Below are 22,033 nucleotides of genomic sequence, written 5' to 3' on the forward strand. Positions count from 1 at the left end.
TACTTAATTTGATGAGGAACGTAAAAAGAAAAAATCTTTATTGAATACGCTGTTAAAAATAGCCTATCTATTCTGTCTCTACTAAAAATACAAAAAAATTAGCCAGGCATGGTGGCAGGCGCCTGTGGTCCCAGCTACTCGGGAGGCTGAGGCAGGAGAATGGCGTGAACCTGGGAAGTGGAGCTTGCAGTGAGCCGAGATCACGCCACTGCACTCCAGCCTGGGTGACAGAGCGAGACTCTGTCTCAAAAATAAATAAATAAATAAATAAAATAAAATAATTTTAAAAGACTATTCACTGAAGAGTTAATTCATGTTGGGATGAAAAATCAAGAAATAATCTTTTGGAGCACAAATATAGAGAAATAACATCAATTTACCAAGATCAATGTTGTTTGTCTATGGGCCAACTAGTTGACAGACCCTTATTATATTCAAATACCCTCAATTTAGTTACCAAATTAGAATGTAGGCTTGGATGCTGTCTGAGCTGAGGACTTTCTTTCGCCTCATCAGATCCCTGTATGATGTAGTTTTTCATTTTCAGTTTGGAATCTATTGTGGATCATAGGTACTGATCACATTCTGGGGCCTCGTGGACAGAAAAAACGGTGCAAGAAATTCACTTAATCTTTCTTTTTCCTTTTCTAATATCATAGGCATGCTTCTAGGGTTTCATTTAAAGTACCAAGCATCATAGAAATATCTCATAATTTAATTGGCAATGGATGATTTATAAGACTGTGTTAATGACTTAATAGATGAGAGTATTTTAAAAGAGATTTCACATGAAGTCAAAAATACCCACTACATACCCATAAAAATGTAAAAAACCAGACCTTCTATTCCCTGTAACATTTAGTTATCATTTAGGTTTGAGTGTTCAAAGATATGCATATTGTTCAAGCATCCTTTTTTGGTAAAGGAACATATAAAATCTCAAGCAGATAAATTTGCATAGGGATGGTCATGACATTTTGACAAGTTTAGGATGACACAGAAACTGTGATGCCTGATGGACGTTAGTGTTTGATTCATTACTGTCATAGAAATTTTGTTTAAAAACATATTTGACGACTTCCGGTGACGGGGTGGTGTCACTTCCTCTCAAGCTTGGCGTTTGTTTTGTGGGGTCCCACGCGGGTTCAACATGCGTATCGAGAAGTGTTATTTCTGTTCTGGGCCCATCTACCCTGGACACGGCATGATGTTCGTCCGCAACGATTGCAAGGTGTTCAGATTTTGCAAATCTAAATGTCATAAAAACTTTAAAAAGAAGCGCAATCCTCGCAAAGTTAGGTGGACCAAGGCATTCCGGAAAGCAGCTGGTAAAGAGCTTACAGTGGATAATTCATTTGAATTTGAAAAACGTAGAAATGAACCTATCAAATACCAGCGAGAGCTATGGAATAAAACTATTGATGCAATGAAGAGAGTTGAAGAGATCAAACAGAAACGCCAAGCTAAATTTATAATGAACAGATTGAAGAAAAATAAAGAGCTACAGAAAGTTCAGGATATCAAAGAAGTCAAGCAAAACATCCATCTTATCCGAGCCCCTCTTGCAGGCAAAGGGAAGCAGTTGGAAGAGAAAATGGTACAGCAGTTACAAGAGGATGTGGACATGGAAGATGCTCCTTAAAAATCTCTGTAACCATTTCTTTTGTGTACATTTGAAAATACCCTTTGGATACTTGGAACTGCTAAATTATCTTATTTTTTACATAAGGTCACTTAAATGAAAAGTGATTAAAATACATCTTTCCTACATTGCCTTCTACATAACATCAGATATTACGGATGTTAGATTGCATCTCAGTGTTAAATCTTCACTGATAGATGTACTTAAGTAAATCATGAAAATTCTGCTTATAACTATAGAAGTGAATTGTGGATGTAAAATGGTTATGCCATTTGGATAATGGCACTAGGCAGCATTTGTATAGTAACTAATGGCAAAAATTCATGGCTAGTGATGTATAAAATAAAATATTCTTTGCAGTAAAATACTCCCTTTGTTAATGTTATAGAAAAGGGGGATACAAAAAGGAACTAACAATTTGTATGGCAGTATCAGATATTATTTTTGTTTTAATATTTCCTGTTTTGGTTTATTTGCATCTTAGAAGAGCATAATGACATTGTTTGATGAAACCTACATTCTGCTGGACTGTTTTGACCTGGTTTAACCCTTCTGATAGGTAGTTGTGGATGTTGGGGATGAGAACTGAATAATCTGCCTGGAGTGACACTACACTCTAGAATTTCCACTTTGGAGAATATTCAGTTCTCACTTGTGATTCCTGGTAGAACAAACTTTATTTTTCTAGCCCAGCAATGATCTAGAAGCAGAGGAATCCCAGTGCCTTTTAAAAGTTGTTATGTGGTTTTCTTTTAAAAAGCTGCTGATTTTGGAAAGTAGAATTTATGGGTACAACGTATGTTCATTATTTGTACGTAAAATAAAACCATTTAAAAAGTAAAAAAAAAAAAAAAAAACATATTTGACAAGCTTTGTTATGTTTGATGCAATTGAAAAATATTGTTTGTGCAATTCCTTTGATGATTAACTGACTAGAGTTTTGATAATGCCATTGAAGAGAAAAACAAGGAAGCATCATTCCTAGAAACAGGTACCCAGCAGCACAGAAAGTGATCCACATTTTTCAAATTTACCTTGAATACAGCTGTTGGATGAACATAAAATTTGAATAGTTAGAAGAAAAATGAGATATGGAGCCTAGCATTTATAATGAATTATCAAATGTGAGTAATTGCACTTAGTTGAACCAAAACACTTAGATTTTTGAAACTGACTCATCATCGTAATAACTTCCTTTTAAAAGCTGTTTTGTGCCTAATAAATTCATATATCATCAAAGTGCTTTGAAACATAATCTCTGCTATTCGTTTCATTAGATAAGGAAGAAGTGAACTTTAAAGTAAAATTTTCCCTGAAAAAAAATCTATTTTTACATGATATAATGATTACCACACTATTTATTCTGACTGGATTCATAATCTGGCTCTACCTGGTAGCAGCTGTGTAATCACAAAGCAGTTTTTGGAGAAAAATTTGGTTCACAGAAGGAAAATTTCCAAAGAAAAAGAACGTGAGATTATATGCAGGATGGAGGTTAGACAGAAAAGGAAAAATCTTGATTTCACACTTGCTGATATGTTACTTGTTCAGGGCTATGACCCAGAACCCAGGACCTGTGAACTTAATTGGCATAATTCTTCTTATTTGGGATAACCATGGTATCTGATTTTATTGCATCTACAGGGGAACAATATTACCAATACATACTATTGCCTCTCTCAAAGAATAAATGGCATTCATAAAACTATTGCCTTTTCCTAGAGTTATAATAAGAAAGTACAAGAAGGCACTTGTTTGATGTGACTCTGTGTTTTGTTTTACGTCTTCTAAACTTCTTAATTTTGATAGATTTCCCCTCTATACCTAGTGTTTATTGGAACAACTACTTTCCATTGAGTAGGAAGAAAGACTTTTATATACTGGGATTTACAAACCCTTACCTTTTCTTTTTTTTTTTTTTTTTTTTACCAGAAACACTAAGAGACAAGTAACAGCTGGCCATTAAAGAATAAAGTAATACATAAAAATTTCACCTGCATTGGTTGAATTTAAGACTTGGGCAATAGTAAACAAAGCTGTGAGGCATTTTGAATTTTCAGGGTCACATTATGCAGTTGTGTCAGGAGACTATTTAGTGGTGAGCAGAGACCCCAAAAATGTAGGCCTTTTGAGCCTTCTAAAATTTGTGTTTATCATTCTATAGAATGTCAAAAGTTTTACTGCATGTGTTTCTATTCTTATTTTGTTCAGTTTTGCATGTTTTTGAATGCATATAAATGAAATCATTCCATAAATATTCTTTAAGTACAGGCTCTTTAATTAATTATCTCTAAGATTTGACCATATTGTTCCATTTAGCCATTATTCACTGGTTCTCCTTCTACCTACTATTCAATTTTCTGGATATAATACAATTTATTTATCATTCTCCTGTTTATAGATATTTAAATGTGTCCATTTTTTTCTTAATGCAAACAGTGCTACTTAAACACTGTCATAGTTTTCTCCTGGCTACATACAGGTGGCTGTTTCTAGTTATATACAGGTATTGTGGTCTAATACATGACCCCAACACAACACAAGAAATTTGTTTTACTTGGCAATCAAGTAAACCAAAAGTTTCACAAACATCAGAAGTAATTCTTATTCAATGCAGTCTCATATTTTTATTCTATTGTATTATATTTATACTCTATACCACGTTATTTTAGGTTGTTAACCTTCTGGTTACCCTCCAGGGTCACAACTACAAAGCTAAGAGCATAAAAGTTGAAGTTTATTTAACTTGATGAATGAATTCAATTGAAGACTGGTTCACTTTTATACCCATCTATTTGAGATTCCGCTTTTACTGAATCTTGGGCATTAGAAGATTTCCTGCCAGATGGGCATAAGTATGCTGTATATATACAAATGTATACATACATATATACATTTTTACACATACACACACACAGGATTATTTGTCAATTTCAGCAGGAGTTTAGTATCTAATCTGCAGTGTGGCTACAAATGGAAGTCCTCACTTTTTGGAATCTTAGGAAGTGAGACACATATTAGAATTTGTATTTCCAGAAGTACTAGATGACCTTGTTTTGGAAAAATTTCCCATTGAAAACAAACAGAAACTAGACAAAATATAAAAACACATAAAGTTATAGTTATTGGTAGAGATTACAGATCTACCAAGGTGGCAAGAAATTAGAACACAATCCCACAGAGTAGCAAAGCCCAGGTTCTCAAGGAGAAGCTATCTGTGGACATTTGCTACTACTTCACCTGCCGCCAGTCATTTGCTTACTTAAAAGCAGCAGCTGAAAGGCTGAGAACAATTCAAATGTAAACATATGGGTAAACAGAAATGGTTATTGGCTATATAAGGCAATGATAAAAGAAGCATTTTGGCAATATATACATCACATGGCAATAATAGCACAAAAGGGGAGGAAAAAATGAAATTAAAGTAATACAGTCCTTACGTTTTCTCAAAAGTGGTAATAGTATTAATATATATTAGATTTTAACAAGTCAGAAAACACATTGAAATCACTAGGACAACCCCAAACGGAGATTGAAAGAACATAGAGCTTACATGCTAAGTAGGGGAATGGAATTAAGCAATAAAGGGTAGCTACCGAAAACTGCATCAATTGTTACAGTTATTGGGAAAATAATATTTTTTCCCTGAGAGCCTGGAAATGAATGAGAATATCGTCTATTACCATTTCTTTTCAACATTGTATTCAACATCATATTGCAGGTTCTAGCCAGTGCAATAAGGAAACAAAAGGTATAAAAATGAAAAGGAAGTAGAAACTCATTATTTGTAAGTGACACAACTGTGCATGTAAAACATGTAAAGGAATCCACATATGAACTTAAAATTAATAAGTACATTTAGCAAGGTCAGGGATCAATATTATACTTCTATATATGATCAATAAACAAGTAAAATTATGTTTAAAATTCATACCACTCACAAAAGCATAAAAATTGTACAAAATATAAATCACTTAATGAATATCTACCAAAATGACTAAAATTTAAAATACTGGCTAGGCATGGTGGCACACACCTGTAGTCCAAGCTACTTGGGAGCCTGAGGCAGGAATATCACTTCAGCCTGGGAGGTCGAGGCTGCCAGGAACCATGATCGCACCACTGTATTCCAGCATGGGTGACAGAGCAAGACATTGTCTCTAAAAAAAATAAACTAAAATAAAATAGGCTGGAAGGAATGACTCATGCTTGTAATCCTAGCCCTTTGGGAGGCCAAGGCCGGCGGATCACCTGAGGTCAGGAGATCTTTGATCACCTGAGGTCAGGAAGTCTTTGAGACCAGCCTGGCCAACCCATCTCTATTAAAAATACAAAAATTAGCTGGGCATGGTGGTGCATGCCTGTAATCCGAGCTACTCGGGAGGCTGAGGCAGGCGAATCGCTTGAACCTGGGAGGCGGAGATTGCAGTGAGCCAAGATCGCACCACTGCACTCCAGCCTTGGTGACAGAGTGAGACTCCGTCTAAAAGAAAAAAGAGTAATAAAAATAGAATGAAGTAAACACTAACAATTGTAAGTGTTAAAGAGAATGTGGAGCAGTCAGAAGTCTTCTAACCTGTGCAAACCCATTGTTAGTATACAGGCAAAAGAGAAGCTTACAGGTGTTTGCTAAGTGTTTGCAGCAGCATTATTTATAATATCCCCAAACTGAAAATAGCCTAAATATCCATCAATGGTAGATGACTGACAATAAACAAATTGTGGCATATTCCTAAAATGTAACACTAAATCACAATGAAAATTAACTCACTACGGCTACCTATAACAATGGGCATGAATCTCACTAAATTTTATTAAAATGAAGAGTCCCAACAGAGACAAATACAGATTTTATGATTCCATTTTATAAAAGTTAACAAAACTGATCTATGTAGCTAGGAGTCAAGATAATTGTTAACATGGAGGAGGAAGGTCAGAGATAATCACTGAGTAAGGACATTAGAGCGACTTCTAAGGTCCTAGTAATATTTTATTTCTTAATCTATGTGGATATGGGAAAAGCTAGAAATGAATTTTTATTAATAATCCTTATTTTTCACTCCCCTCCCTGAGCTCTTTGTCATATGACTTTACAGTTTCTCTGATAAAGGCAGAATATATATCCCTATATGACTTGCTTTAATTAATAGAAGGCAGAAATGAAGATATGTCTGTTCAAAGCCTAGGCTTCAAAGGCCCTCATACATTTTTTAAATATTTCATTTTAAATGTCTGTGGGTACATAATAGATGTTTAAGTATATCATGAGGTATATGAGATATGCTGATAGAGGCAGGCAGTGTATAATAATCACATGATGGGAAATGGGGTGTCCGTCTCCTTAAGCATTTATCCTTTGTGTTACAAAAATCTGCAATGCTTCATGCATTTGTGTGTCATCCTTGCGCAGAGGCTATGCTAATCTCTGTAATATTTCACTTTTAGTGTATGTGCTGCTGAGGTAAGCACCTGCATGCATTTCTATTTTGTTTTTAGCATTTCTGCAATCACTATGAGTAGAACATGTCTGTGTTAGCTACACAAAAGGAGGATGGATGGGCTGTAGAGCAGAATATACCGGATGTCTTACTCTGGTTGTGTTGTTGTAACAAAATACTTTAGACTGGTAATTTATAGAGCACAGAAATGTATTTTTCATGGAAGCTGGAACCCAAGATCAATGCACCAGCAGGTTCGGATCTAGTAAGGGCCTAATCTCTCTTTCCAAGTTGGTGCCTTGTTGCTGCATCCTCTGAAGAAGAGGAATGCTGTGTCCTCACCAAGTAGAAAAGGTGGAAGGGTTGGAAGGACAAAAGAGAGAGAGACAAACTCCCTCCATTGTGTCCTTTCATACTGATATTAATCCACCCATGAGGGCAGAACCCTCATGACCTGAATACCTCCCCAAAACCCATCCTCCCAACACTTGCACTGGCGATTATGTTTCTACCAGATGAAGTGTGGGGATACATTCAGACCATAACATCAGGTAAGCTGCCCCCATCAAATGCAGCCTATAGCGAGCCCCTGTTGGTATTTGCAAATGCACAAGCAAGCAGCTAAACTGCAAACATAGGAGTAATGCCAGACATGTGGGTTCTGCTCTTGGTTGGATTTAGTAGGGACATTATTATTTGCTTAAATTTTTTTCAAAAAAGTATGTTTAACAAAAACATTTTCAAAGAAAATAAAAGTTTTAATTTTGAATAGGTAAAATAAACTTATTCCTGCTGAAATTCAATCCTGGCATGATTTCTTTTTTATGCATTTGAGGACTCTGTTTATAACCAAGATAAAACATAAAGCTTATGAAACTCCTCTGAGAATGTCCAACACAAATTACCTGTATAGATATCAGGGGGCAGATGATGCTGAGGCCGGGCTGGCTGAAGAAGAGCAGGATGAAAATGCTGTACTGGCACAGGGGCTGGCCCCAGGTTACCCGCCCTTCATGTACCTTGCGATGGTCACCTGGCTCACCAGCAAAGTGAACAACAGGTCGGTGGCGGCCAGCCGCATACCAGTGTATAGAAGGCGGTCTCCTTCTGCTCCTTGCCCGACTTGCACAGCAGCACGATGGCCACCAGGTTGCCCGCCACCCCGAAAATGGACGGTCCCAGGCTGTCCAGCAGATTGGGCTCCAGGCGAGGGACACATTGACCTGGGAAGGGGTTAACATGACGGTGGCTGGTGGTGTGCAGCCCTGGAGTGTGAAGCTGAGTCTGGGGTGACAGAAGAGAGACAAAGCCGCCATGAGTGAAATGACCACCTGCAGAGCATTAGACCCGCGCCCAGGAAACGGGATGCTAACATGACAAAGGAGGACCTCAGTCCCACCCTCTGGATTGCAACCACTTACCAACTGCAGCCACCCAAATCTCCACGCTCGCTCTGCTCCTGCCAGCGGCACACCATTGCTGATCTTAATATTTATAAACTGAGCCTCCCATTCCTCTTCGTCTCCCCAGCCTATCTCACTCCCCTGACAAGAGCCATCTCCAGGGAAAGGTAACTCCCTAGTATTATTCCCGACAGATTCTGGGTTAATAAAATACTCACCGAAACCCTGGAAGACAATTTGGAGAGTGTTCTCTTTCCTCCTTGGCTCCTATGGCAGCGCCACATCTCCATGCCTTCTACCCAAAGGCCCAAATCCCACGTCAAGTGTAGCGGCCCCAGTGGTGACCTCTCCAGGACCCCCCACCATCAGCCCTCAGCTGTCCTGGACCAGCCTCCAGCCTGCCTTCACCTCGTCCCGCTCAGCCTGGAAAGTGCCAGGGCTTTGGCTTCTGAGAGCCAGGTCTCAGTGGCTGCCGATTTAGGGATCTGAGGTCAGAGTGGCCAGTTTTCAAAAACGTGGGAAACAAGAGGGCCAGGGGGATGGATCTGGAAAGAACAGTGCTGGGTTACTTGTTCGTTTTTTTTCCTTCCTTCAAACATGAGCCCCAGCTTTGCTGTGCCCGCCGGTGTAGGCTGCGGGAGGACAGCGTCCAGGTGTGCTCCGCACGCGCAGGTGGCGCGGAGCCTGGGTCCCGGCTCTGGCCCCCGTCGCCCCAGCTGCAGGCAGCGTCGGCAGTTACTGATATTGGCGGCTGCCGCTCACTGACATTTATAAAGTACTCCACCCTTGGCTGGGCGCGGAGGCTCAGGCCTGTAATCCCACCACTCTGGGAGGCCAAGGCGGGTGCATCACCTGAGGTCAGGAGTTGGAGACCAGCCTGGCCAATATGGCAAAACCTTACCTCTACTGAAAATACTAGAATTAGCCGGGTGTGGTGGCGGGTGCCTGTAATCCCAGCTACTTGGGAGGTTGAGGCAGGAGAATCGCTTGAACCTTGGAGGCGAAGGTTACAGTGAGCCGAGATCAGGCCATTGCACTCCACCCTGGGCAAAAGAGCGAGACTCTGCCTCAAAAAAACCAAAAACCAAAACACAAAACCAGCTCCTCCACCCACTAACAGCAGAATACAGCAGAACATTTAGGTGCCCACAGAACATAAACTAGATGGACTGTATCCTGGATTTTAACAAACATGATAATTTTAAAAGAACTGAAATCATGTAAAATGTATCCTCTAGTCAAAATGGCATCCAATTAAAAATAAAAAAGTAAGATAATAGCAAAATCTTAAATACTTAAATACTTGAAAGATAAACAGCACACATTTTAGTTTTGTTTTTTTTTCAATTTTTATTTATTTTAAGTTCTGGGTACATGTGCAGGATGTGCAGGTTTGTTACATAGGTAAATTTGTGCCATGGTGGTTTGCTGTACATATCAACCCATCACCTCAGTATTAAGCTCAGCATGCATTAACTATTTTTCCTGATGCTCTCCCTCTCCCTCCTCAATCCAGGGGCCCGATTGTGTGTTGTTTCCTTCCCTGTGTCCATGTGTTCTCATTGTTCAGGTCCTACTTATAAGTGAGAACATTAGGTGTTTCACTTTCTGTTTCTGCATTAGTTTCCTGAGGATAATGGCTTCCTGTTCCACCCATGTCCCTGCAAAGGACATGATCTCATTCTTTTTTATGGCTGCATAGTATTCCATGTTGTATGTGTACCGCCTTTTCTTCATCCAGTCTATCATTGATGGACATTTGGATTGATTCCATGTCTTTGCTATTGTGAATAGCGCTAAACACCAGCACACTCCTAAGGGAAATGTCTCAAGGGAAACAAATATATTAATGTGAATAAAAATACAACATATCAAAGTTGATTTAACACAGGTAAAGCCAGTGCTGGCAGGAAAATGTATTTCACTAAATGTGTATAATGGAAAAGTAGAAATTTCTCAAACAAAAATTTCAGCTATCACATCAAGAAAGTAGAAAATAGTAGCAAAATAAAACCAAAACAAATATGATAAAGAAGCCCGAGCTCTGAGCTGCAGCCATGGCCACCCGCAACAGCATCGCCAGGAGTGTCTTGTGGGCTTTCCTCAGAGGAGCCTCTCAGCATCCTCCAGTTCCAGGCGCTCTAGCCCCAGTCCTGCTTCAAGAGGCTTTTTCCAACCAGAGGCCTCTCCTTAATAGCCTGAAGGCTCGGCCAATTCCCACGAAGTTTGCCGGGAACGCAAGGCTGTCACTGACATTCGTGGCACCCAGACTTGCGCGGGCTGGTTGCACACATTGGCCACTGTTTGCTCCACGTTATCCCAAGAAGGAATTTCATAGTTTATTGAAATGTTTTAACAAAAATGTAGCATATTTTTTTAAAATTGCATATTTTATTTAACTCAATATATCCAAAATATTGTCAACATGTAATCAATATAAAAATTATTAGAGATAGTTTGCATTCTTTTTTCATATGAAATCTTTGAAATCTATTGTGTATTTTACATTTTAGTACATCTCAACTCAAATGTGAAATTTTCATCAAGAATATCTGAACTGTATTTAGATTAATAAAAATTGCAGTTAAAAAGTTTAACATAGATTTACCTTGCAAATCAGATCTCCGTTGAGCGGCCAGGCAGCCAACCCCCGAGGAGCGGCCTGCTGGCTCCGCAGCGCCCAGGAGTTGAGGATGTCCTACAAACCCATCACGCCTGCCCCCAGCAGCACCCCCGGCTCCAGCACCCCTGGTCTGGGCACCCTGGTCCCTACAGGAAGCGTCCCGTCGCCGTCGGGCTCAGTGCCAGGAGCTGCTGTCCCTTTCAGACCGCTGTTTGTCGACTTTGGCCCGCCTTCCATCGGCTGCGTGAAGGTCATGAAACCACCTGGCGCCCAGGGCTCCCAGAGCACCCACCCGGAACTGCTGGGGTCACAGGGAAGATGGGCAAAGGGATGCGGACCACCTATGCTGGCAGCGAGAGCACCACGAAGCACCTGAAGAGAGGGATCATCCATCCCTAGTCAGAGTGCCTGGCAGAGACAGAGCGGAACACCCGCATTTAACGGGGGGAAGGAAGCTCCTAGGCCTCTGTGTCTGGACTTTTCCAGCCACTCCAGAGCACCTGCTTCTCCCTGGCCCTCATCCCTAGTTGCACTAACCATCCTGGGCTTCCTGTCCTGTGTCCCTTGATGGTGCCCTCAGGAACCAAGGGGCGGCTCTCACTCCAGGTGGCAGCACTAACGATCCCCCCTCCCCCACCAACCCGGCCGACTCAAGAAGAGTTAGCAGGGAGGTCTCTGTGAGTCCCACCCATGACCTGCCTACAGTGTTGCCCACTGGAACTTTCTGCGGCTCCCACCACTCAGCCCTTCCCAGCACTTCTCCCACGTGCCCGGAGCCTCCTTCTCCCTCAGCAGGGGCTCAGGCCTCAGGCCTCAAGACTGACACTTCCCTGCCTTGTGTCTTTTGCTAAATATGACCTTTCTATATTAATAGAAGATGATTTGGAGTTATGCTCTCTAAAAAAATGTTTAATATAAAAGAAAAATAAAGGGAAATTTAGTGAAGGAATGTATAGATGAATATTTAAATACTCAGAGATGACATTACTACCAGATATAATGAGATCAACAGATATTTCATTTACTTATGTTTAATGTTTGTATTTATTTTTTATTTAATTTTATTTATGTATTTATTTTTAGTATATTTTAAGTTCTAGGGTACATGTGCACAACGTGCATGTTTGTTACATATGTTTACATGTGCCGTGTTGGTTTGCTGCACCCATTAACTCATCATTTACATTAGGTAATTCTCCCAAGGCTATCCCTCCCCCAACCCCCACCCCATGACAGGACACGGTGTGTTATGTTCCCTGCCCTGTGTCCAAGTGTTATCATTGTTTAATTCCCACCTATGAGTGAGAACATGCTGTGTTTGGTTCTCTGACCTTATGATAGTTTAAACAAAGGAGGAAGTTCAGATGTCACTTTATAAGAGAAATAATGAAAAATAAAGTATTACTGACATTGGTAACAGAATAAAAATTAGAGTTAGACAAAGTATTAACAAGTCAGCTTATTTATTTATGAGATGGGAAAATATTAAAAAGGATTAAATCATGTCTTGTCAACACGAAGAAAAAGTGTATTATGCATAATTCCTTTGTTAACTTATTATTGTGTTTCCTTGTATAATTTTCACTTGGTTTTGTTGGTTTTACTACTTGCTTCATTATTTCAAAAACTACATCTTCATCGACTATTTCAACTTTTCCTATGTGGGCAGAATTATAAAACCCAACTTCAAAATTTCAACTGAACGTTGTCAGCTTTTTTCTTTGGGCTTTTAATTAAAAAAAAAAAAAAAAAAAAAAAAAAAAAAAAAAAAAAAAAAAACCTAAGTAATCGTGTGTGTGTGTATTTTAGCATTATCATGAATGTAATAAAAATAAACTCAAGCAAAAGCAAATGGATAAGCAATATGTTGGACTAACATCTCAAGTATGAAAATAGCATTGCCAACAGTGATGTGATTTTTTTCAAAATGGTAAACTTTTTAAAGTATAATCTTATTTTAACCTAAAATCTTACTATCGGAAAATTCAGTGTACATTAAAATGTTCTGAAACATTTTTATTCACATTTAATTAAATGGTTGTACTCACTCAGATATCTACAAATTGGTTTTTCACTTATGTAATTGTCTTATAGAATGTTCAAAAGTCATGCAGAATGTGAGATAATATTCTATTGAATATGATCATCCTATCATTGCAAGACATCAAACATCCGTTTCCTGCCAAATAAATGTACAATAGCAATAAATGTAAAGATGTGTTTTTTAAAAAAGGCACATTTTAGAGTTATAAAACAAGGATTTTAAAACTTGAACTGTTACATTGAATATGTCTTAATATAGGCTACAGTCACTTTAGATAAAAAATTACCTCACATCTATTTTCAGTATTACTTAAAGGTGTTTATGTAGTGGCAAAGATTTTTTTTCTTTTTTTTCTTTTTTTTTCTGCCTAGAGGCAGATATTTTGCCACATGGCTATTTATGGTATGAAACTATATTTAAATGCACGTACACATGTAAAAGCTGCCACTGTGGCTATAAACTATTAAAAGTTATCAAGATTAAAAAAAAAGTACAAATATTTCTGTTTTTCTATGAAATGTCTTTACTCCAGTCCAAATTTAGACATTTAAAATGCTTGAAATTAATAAAACCAAGTGTTTCACATATTTAAGTTTAAATGGCCTTTGCCCTAGTTTTATTAGTGAAGAAGCAGACTGCATTTTTTTCACTCTCATACACCCTCAAAACGTGGACAGAAAACTTTGATAAAACTTGTAGGGCATTATCTGATGAAACACATTAAACACTAAAGGAGAAATGCAACCTCCTTGTTTACAAAAGACGTATAAGAAGGAACCCTGCATACATATATCCATCAGTTTTGTATTTTTAAGAAATATTTGCCTTAAACTGAGCTTCATAAGAGTACGTGTTCTCCCACAAAGCCAAGGAAAGTAAGTTTGACACAAGGATCTGGAAGTCTACGTGTGTGGCGTAATTACACTGAACACATTCCACAAGTAAGGCAGAAATGTATAGTAGAGTGTCCATTATGGAGGAGCACTCAGTACTTACTGAATAAAGTGCTTAAAAATTCTCATTGTTGACCTGGACAAAGAGCAGACTTGTTAAGTTTGCCGGTGACCGATATTAAAAGTGAAGATTGAAGGAAAAATGATGTATAGAAGAGATATTTTAATTTCAATGTGATATAAATAATTTGAAGAAATTGAGGGAAGTGACTTGCTTAAATATTCATACAGTAAATATTTATTGTGTGCTTACTGTATGCACTGGGAATTAAGCAGTGAAAAAAACACAAAGGAAAACAACAACGTCTCTTCTATCATGGAGCTTACATTCTAGCAGCAAGAGAAAGACCATAAACAAATACATATGTAGTACAACATGACTATGAATAGTATGGAGGAAAATATGAATAGTAAGTGGGGGCCTGGGGATTTATTTTGCAGAAGGATAGACAAGAAAGGCCTCATTACCAAGTAATTTTACTCAATCGTTTATTCCATTTATTTGCTGATTCCATAATACTTATTTATGTATTTATGTGTTTTTAATTTATTTTTTATTTTTAGAATCAGGGTGTCACTCTGTCACCCAGGCTGGAGTGCAGTGGTGTGAACATAGTTCACTGTAACCTTACTCCTGGGCTCGGGTGATCCTCCCATCTCAGCCTCCCAAGTAGCTACATCTACAAGCACCTGCCACCATGCTTGGCTAATTAAAAAAAAAAATTTTTTTAGAGATGGGGTTGTGGTATGTTGGCCAAGCAGGTCTCAAACTCTTGGCCTCAAGCAATCCTCCTGCTTTGGCCTTTTGAAGCATTGGGATTATAGGCCTGGGCCAGTGTGCCTGGACCCATAATATTTACTTAGAGTATATGCTGTGATAGGCATTGGAAAGTGTCTGATAGTTCAGTAAAAAACTGCAGTGATGTTTACAACAGGTAATTAAGTTTGGCCATGATTCTTTTGACTGTCATAACATTGTCTTAAGAAAAAGTCTATATTTCCACTTTACTGGGTCTGTGAAACTCAAACTCAATGTTAAAAAGCTCTGATTTGTGTTTGAAATCGCAATCCAGCTGAAAACCAGGAATGTGGAGCCATTTTTAAATTTTAAGTGAATCCTAAGCAGTCTTGTATTTAAGACAGGTAAGATTATTACACAGTATTACGTTTTTCTGTACTTAAAAGGAGAGAAAACCACGAGGGTTGTAAATGTTTGAAAAAAGAAGGCGTCTATGAGGAAGTTTTATATTGGGAGAAAGTGTGAAAGGAAAATAAAATCTCGGGACCCCAAACTCACTATGACAAAGGAAAATTAAGCTTGGAACCTGAGTCATGCAAAAACTGCCATCCTTTGGTTCCCAAACAGATAGCTGTAATTTCACATGCTTACTTTATGTAAAATGTAGATTTACTGAGAGGCAGGATGAATGCACAACTGACTCTTTCCTCCTTTTTTTTTTGCCACATGTAACATATAGACTCACTGAGAACTAACCAGAGCCTCGCAAGAATGTATCAATTAGCTTCCTTTCCTACTCTCTTTCTTTTCCTGCCCGGTTTTAATTTCCTGCCTGCTTGCTCTTTCTCCTTTAAATATTGAAGTTCCCAAAGCCCTCTTTAGAAAAAGCACGGGACACCGCCTACTTGTGACTTGTGCTTCTTTTTCCCGGCCGTAAGGCACTATTTTTATCTCTATTTAAAAATGTAGAAACTGAGCCAAAGAGGGGATATGGTATTTGTCTGGGATCCTAGGATTAGTAAATGTCTGAGTTGTGTTTAAAGCCAGGCTCCGCGATTTCATAGCCCACCCACAGTTGCATGCCGCTCAAGTCTTCCGCTCCAAGTTCTCTGCAATTTACACAGCCCTACACTGCCTACGTCCTAAACTCTCCAACCTCCTATTTTCCCTTTGCAAGTGTCCTCCACCTTGCAAAGCAAAATCTCTAAATCACTTGAGATCTGACTCATTCACTTTTTGGCTTACAAAAGAAAGTTGGAAAAAGCCACTCTTCTTGCAGTGCACAAATGACTGTTTTAGAGTAACTTTATTGCCTATGCAATCAATCATATATTTGATATAGTTTCAGAAGATAAATGTAGATATAAAAAATTTTCTGTAAAAGTGTCTTTTCTTATTTCTCCTCTCTCCTTTTCTCCCCTACTGTGCTTCGAATTCTTTATTTTCATATTCACTTTGCTGGTTTCAAATAATTTCCAAACCTACTCTAAGCTGTTCTGACAGGACCACAGACTTTCACATCTGGTTATGATATCACATGCTCACATTGTCTATGTGCTTCATTTTACAGTTGAAGAAACTGAGACACAAAGTAAGGTGACGTGTCCAGTTCCAATCTAGTTATACAATAAAAAGTGGCTAATATTTAATAAATAATATGAGTCAGGCACTGAGAAAGTAAGGCACCGATTTTATTTTTTTATTTATTTTTTGAGACGGAGTCTCCTTCTGTCGCCCAGGCTGGAGTGCAGTGGCGCGAATTCGGCTCATTGCAAGCTCCGCCTCCCGGGTTCACACCATTCTCCTGCCTCAGCCTCCCTAATAGCTGGGACCACAGGCGCCCGCCACGCCTGGCTAATTTTTTGTATTTTTAGGAGAGATGGGGTTTCACCGTGTTAGCCAGGATGGTCTCGAAGTGCCCACGTTGCTCTTGCCGCTCCCCCTGCAGCAGGGGAAACAGTGGTGGCACCACTTGCCCATCTTGCTCCTGAGACCAAATGGCTTCTTCACAGCGGAGGCAGCAGGTATTGAAGAAACCTCAGTCACCATCTGCTTTGAACAGCCAGGGGAGGCCGGTAGTAGCGAGCAGATCGCGTCTACCAACCAGTTTCACCAACTAGCAGGAAACTCTGGGTTTCTGATCTGTTTGAAGAGAAAGGTCAATCCCAGCCAAAGCCTGCCAACCCCAGCAGGGGAGCCTGGCCCACCCCACCCGGGAAAACCCACGCCCATCGGGGGTGACCCCACGCCCCCCCCAGGAAGGGCCAAACCCCGCCCCCCACCGCCCAAAGGAAACACCCAACCCAGCCAAGGGAATGCCAAGCCCAGCAGACAAAAGGTCAAGCCCAGCAAAGGAACGCGAGGGAGGAAACGTCAATCCAAGCGAGAAACACCTGATGTAAATGACGAGTTGATGGGTGCTGATGAGTTGATGGGTGCAGCACACCAACATGGCACAAGTACACATATATAACAAACCTGCACGTTATGCACATGTACCCTAGAACTTAAAGTATAATAATAAAAAAATTAGGGAGTAAAATAGAATAGAAAGTAAACATCTTACTTCTAATTTCTCTGAATGCTTTCTTCACCTTGCATTGTAATGTTATATATTAAAAAGTCATTGGGGCTGGAGACGGTGGCTCACGCCTATAATCCCAGTACTTTGGGAGGCCGAGGTGGGTGGATCATGAGGTCAGCAGATCGAGACCATCTTGGCTAACACGGTGAAACCCCGTCTCTAATAAAAATATTAAAAGAAATTAGCTGGGTGTGGTGGCGGATGCCTGTAATCCCAGCTACTCAGGAGACTGAGGCAGGAGAATAGCGTGAATCTGGGAGTTGGAGCTTGCAGTGAGCCAAGATTGTGCCACTGCACTCCAGCCTGGGTGACAGAGCCCGACTCCGTCTAGGAAAAAAAAAAAAAATCATTGGTTGGCTAATCTGAAATGTATACTATATCAAAGGGAAGAAATATTTTCTCAAACTTTTTAAAGATAAAGTGTTGTGTTCCTATGCTTACCTCAAAATTTGAAATTAGTAAGTGGTAGGGAACTAATCAATGTTGTTTCATAAAGAAGCTTGATATCACCACCAAAGTGCAATTTCTGCTTTAAAGTCATATAAAGCATAATAATTTTTTAACTATATGGATCCATGAATATTGCCTTTGATGAGTTAAAGTGAAATAGGCAAATATTTTTAATAGAACACAAATAACTGTTATTTCTACAGGAAAAACATGAAGAGTGAACTATATTCAGATTAAGAATTGGTTTGCCTTAAAGACAGCATTAAAAGCGAAGAGATATTTGTAACATATACATTTGATAAATGTATACAACATATACAAAAAAAGTTTTACCAATCTAGAAGAGGAAAAAAAAAATCATAAAAATTGGTAAAAAATTTGAAATGACCCTTTATAAACAGGGCTTCAAAAAACTCAATAGAAACATGAAAAGTTACTCAACTCCATTAGCCACTAGGGAAAAATAAATTAAACCTTATATGTGGTACCTATCATAACTCATGCTGCAAAACATCTATAATGAAAAATAAGACAACGGAACTAAGTGTTTAAGAGAATGTCTAACAAGCGTAGCTGTTATATTCTGCTGTTGGTAATGCAGAATGAAGTAATCAGTGTGGAAAATTTTTGTAAGTACCTACCATTAGGTGAACTTATGCAAACACTATGAGTCAGAAATTTAACTGTTTAGTTTATATCAAGAAAAATATCTGGCCGTGCACAGTGGCTCACGCTTGTAATCCCAGCATTTTGGGAGGCTGAGATGGGCGGATCACGAGGTCAGGAGATCGAGACCATCCTGGCTAACACGGTAAAACCCCGTCTCTACTAAAAATACAAAACAAAACAAAACAAAACAAAAAAAATTACCCAGACGCGGTGGCAGGCGCCTGCAGTCCCAGCTACTTGGGAGGCTGAGAAAGGAGAATGGTGGGAACCAGGGAGTGGGAGCTTGCAGTGAGCCAAGATCGCGCCACTGCACTCCAGCCTGGGCTACAGAGTGAGACTCTGTCTCAAAAAAAAAAAGAAAGAAAAAACATCCAAAAGAATGTATTCACATATTCAGCAAAAGACAAGTCAAAAATATTAATGGAACCATTTTTCATACAATTAAGAGAAAACTCAGTACCCACAACCAGCAGAATGGTTACATTAATGATGATATATGTATTGAAATATTATATAGCAATGAAAATAAGTGAATTATTACTAACTAAAACAATTTAACAACGACTTAATCTTAAAAAGTTTAGCTAAATAAACTAGACACAAAATAGTGACACCACACACACACACACACACACACACAGTTAAAAAACAGGCAAAAGATAAATCTATGGTGTTGGAATTTAAAGTGTTTATGACCATGTGTGGTGGCTCACACCTATAATCCCAGTGCTTTGGGAGCCCTAAGTGGAAGAGGCTCACTTGAAACCAGGAGTTCAAGAACAACATGGGTAACATAGTGATACTGCAGCTCTCAAATTAAAAATAAAAATAAAAATTAGCTAGACATGGTGGCACACATCTGTAGCCCTAGCTACTCAGGAGGCTGAGGTGGGAGGATCCCTTGAGCCCAGGAGTGAGCTTTGCTTGCACCACACTACAGTACAGCTTGGGCAATAGAATGGGATCCTGTCTCTACTTTTTTTTTTTTTTTTTTAATAGTGTTTACTTTTGGAATAGACTGATGATTAAAATGGTGCACAAGGGGGCTTTCTGGAAAGCTGGGGCTTTCTGGAAAGCTGGTAATATTTATTTCTTAATATGGAAGATTTCAATATATAATTTGATTGCATATAAAATGTAATCAAAGTTCATAGCTACATAAATGCATGAATACGCATCAGAAAGTTAATATCTTTTGACAAGTGGAAGTAAATGTACATGGTCAAAATGCAGCAAAATACAAGTAAGAGTGAAATGAGGTACCCTAAACAAATCCATATTGGAAATAAAAACAATGTCCTTCTTCAAATTTCAGGAAAGGCTTGCATGAAAATAGAGGACAGAACTATGATTATTGAGGTAAATTACAGAAGCCAGATTTGTTTCAAAATAAGCAATTCTAGCTACCAGAGCTGTCCAGAAATTGAATAAAATATCACCTTATACACGAGCCACCAAAATCATCAAACTTATTAAAAATAGTTAATTTTCATTTTTCTGAGGTTTTATCCAGTCATTTATTTTTTTTGTTTGTTTGTTTTATTTCATTTCACTGCAACAACTACTTACTTAGAATTCATTGGTGCTATATATTTTTCTAAGAGTATCCTGTATACTGGATTTTGTTTTTTTATTGGCATAAATGTAGACTAAGTAATATTTTTATTATTTGTTTTAACTCAAGAATAGATGGTCATGTTAAGAAAATATATTCAATTATACTTGAATATATATTAAATATAATTAAATATTTCATTATCCTAGTAAAGGAAGGCAGATTTTCTTTAGGATCAACAAAGACCACTGTAAAGGGGTCCTGCAGAGGAGGATAGAGATTGGGTTTAACTCTGACTACAGCTTGGGCAGGTAGGAATTTATAGCCAAGGAGCGGATTGGGATTCAGTAGAGGGAAAATTGCAGAGAGAAAATATCGAGGGCAAGCGATTTCTGGCTAAACTGACTTACGGAATTCTTGTTGAAAACCAGCCACGGGATCAGACAGAGCCTAGAGAACAGCGGAGGATGATGAACCTGATCAGATATTCAGATGATCAGATATTAAAGGTAGGGAGTTCTTGTTAAACTGACTTAGTGAGGTCTTTGTTAAAACTAGATTTTATAAGGCAGCGCACAGATGGGTGTAGAAGACATCTCAGAAGTTTAAAATTTGACCAAGAAATGAATTTTTGTCAATAGTCAAACTAAGGTGTGACATATTAGAGTGTTAAATGTTTGTATTGTGGTTTCAGTCTCTCAGAATTTGAAATCTCCGTCTCCACAGTGTACTGGCCTAGTGACCTGGCAAGTTTAATCCAACATTCTATCTCTCAGTTTCCTCAACTGTCAAATATGGATAAAATGGTAACTACTGCATAATGTTTTTCTAAAAATTAAACATTTTATAAATAAAACCATTGAGGTATTCCTGGCTACTTCAAAAGCATCAGATATGTTAACACTGTAAATAATATTAATGTTTCTTATTTTGTTTAGGCAGGTGATTAAATACACAGACAGGTCACATATTTAAAAATTTCAAGAAAACTTATTTTCATATTCATAATGTTACACAAGTAAATGTATATTTGTTCTAGTTCAGATGAAAGTGTGTGTAAAAATTTAAAATAAGTTCATAAAAATAAATTATTATTTTATAAGAATCTTAGTGACAACCATTTTCATTTTAATTATACTACTGTTACGTAAAAATTAGACCATACTTTTTGGATTGATTCACGCATCTTGGATGTCCCGCCTCCCTCACTGCACTGCACCGTTATATGTTTCAAAGTTCTGTGATACCCAGTAAACAATTTTGTCCTTCGCCATCCGAAGTTATTCAGTTATGTTTCTTATTTCATGGGTCAGTTGCTTTCTTTGTTCTCCATACATGAAGGATAAACCCAACATTTCTTACTGGATTGGAGGTAAGCAGTGGGATTCTTAACTGTATTGTGGATCTTGGCTTGTCACAGATGAATTGTTTCTCTTTGATACAACCTGAGCAATCTATCTAGTATGTGGAGTAATGTCATCTCTGTGGAAGAAGGAACACAATTTAGACCAAAGAGAAACTTCTCTTATTTAAAATGAATGGTGGCTATTGGTGGATGACAAATCCCCAGTTAGTTTGAAGCTGCTAGTTGATTGTCTGTTGAAGGATAAACACGGCTGAAAAACTAAGACAGTGTGGATGCACCATGGGTAATTCTTCTTACAACAAGTTAAACTACTAAATGTTGATAATATAATAGAAGCATGAAACTGTATTTTTGTTTTCTTTTATAAATGAGGTAAGAGGAAAATGGAAATTATTATTTTTCTAAGTGTGCCAAAAAGAATGGTTTGGTAAATATAGACTTATAAATGTGTTTGGAAAAAGCTGGGCTGAGGGTAATTAAGGTAAGGAGGTTTCTCTCTCTCTTGTTCTTTACCTTGTTCTCTCTCTCTAGGAAAAAGTCCTACTTTATTTCTCTAATGTCATGATA

General features: G+C 38.4%; 1 protein-coding gene, 1 non-coding gene and 1 pseudogene across 2 annotated transcripts; 2 read left to right on the forward strand and 1 right to left on the reverse strand.

Moving 5' to 3' along the window:
- The first annotated feature begins 1,084 nt into the window (after positions 1-1,084).
- On the forward strand, positions 1,085-2,385 carry LOC140709461 (probable ribosome biogenesis protein RLP24). Its single transcript, XM_073008369.1, has one exon. It carries the CDS (start codon positions 1,151-1,153, stop codon positions 1,640-1,642), a length of 492 nt encoding a protein of 163 aa, XP_072864470.1. The 5' UTR covers positions 1,085-1,150; the 3' UTR covers positions 1,643-2,385.
- A 4,622-nt stretch (positions 2,386-7,007) lies between these two features.
- Positions 7,008-7,111, reverse strand: LOC119622795 (U6 spliceosomal RNA). Its single transcript, XR_005239353.1, has one exon. It is a non-coding gene; the product is annotated as a U6 spliceosomal RNA (small nuclear RNA).
- Positions 7,112-11,107: 3,996 nt separating this feature from the next.
- On the forward strand, positions 11,108-11,547 carry LOC103218376 (cyclin-dependent kinase 2-associated protein 2 pseudogene; annotated as a pseudogene).
- Positions 11,548-22,033: the final 10,486 nt, after the last annotated feature.

Source organism: Chlorocebus sabaeus, chromosome 2 (assembly GCF_047675955.1).
Source record: "Chlorocebus sabaeus isolate Y175 chromosome 2, mChlSab1.0.hap1, whole genome shotgun sequence".
In the NCBI taxonomy this organism is placed as follows: Eukaryota; Metazoa; Chordata; class Mammalia; order Primates; family Cercopithecidae; genus Chlorocebus; species Chlorocebus sabaeus.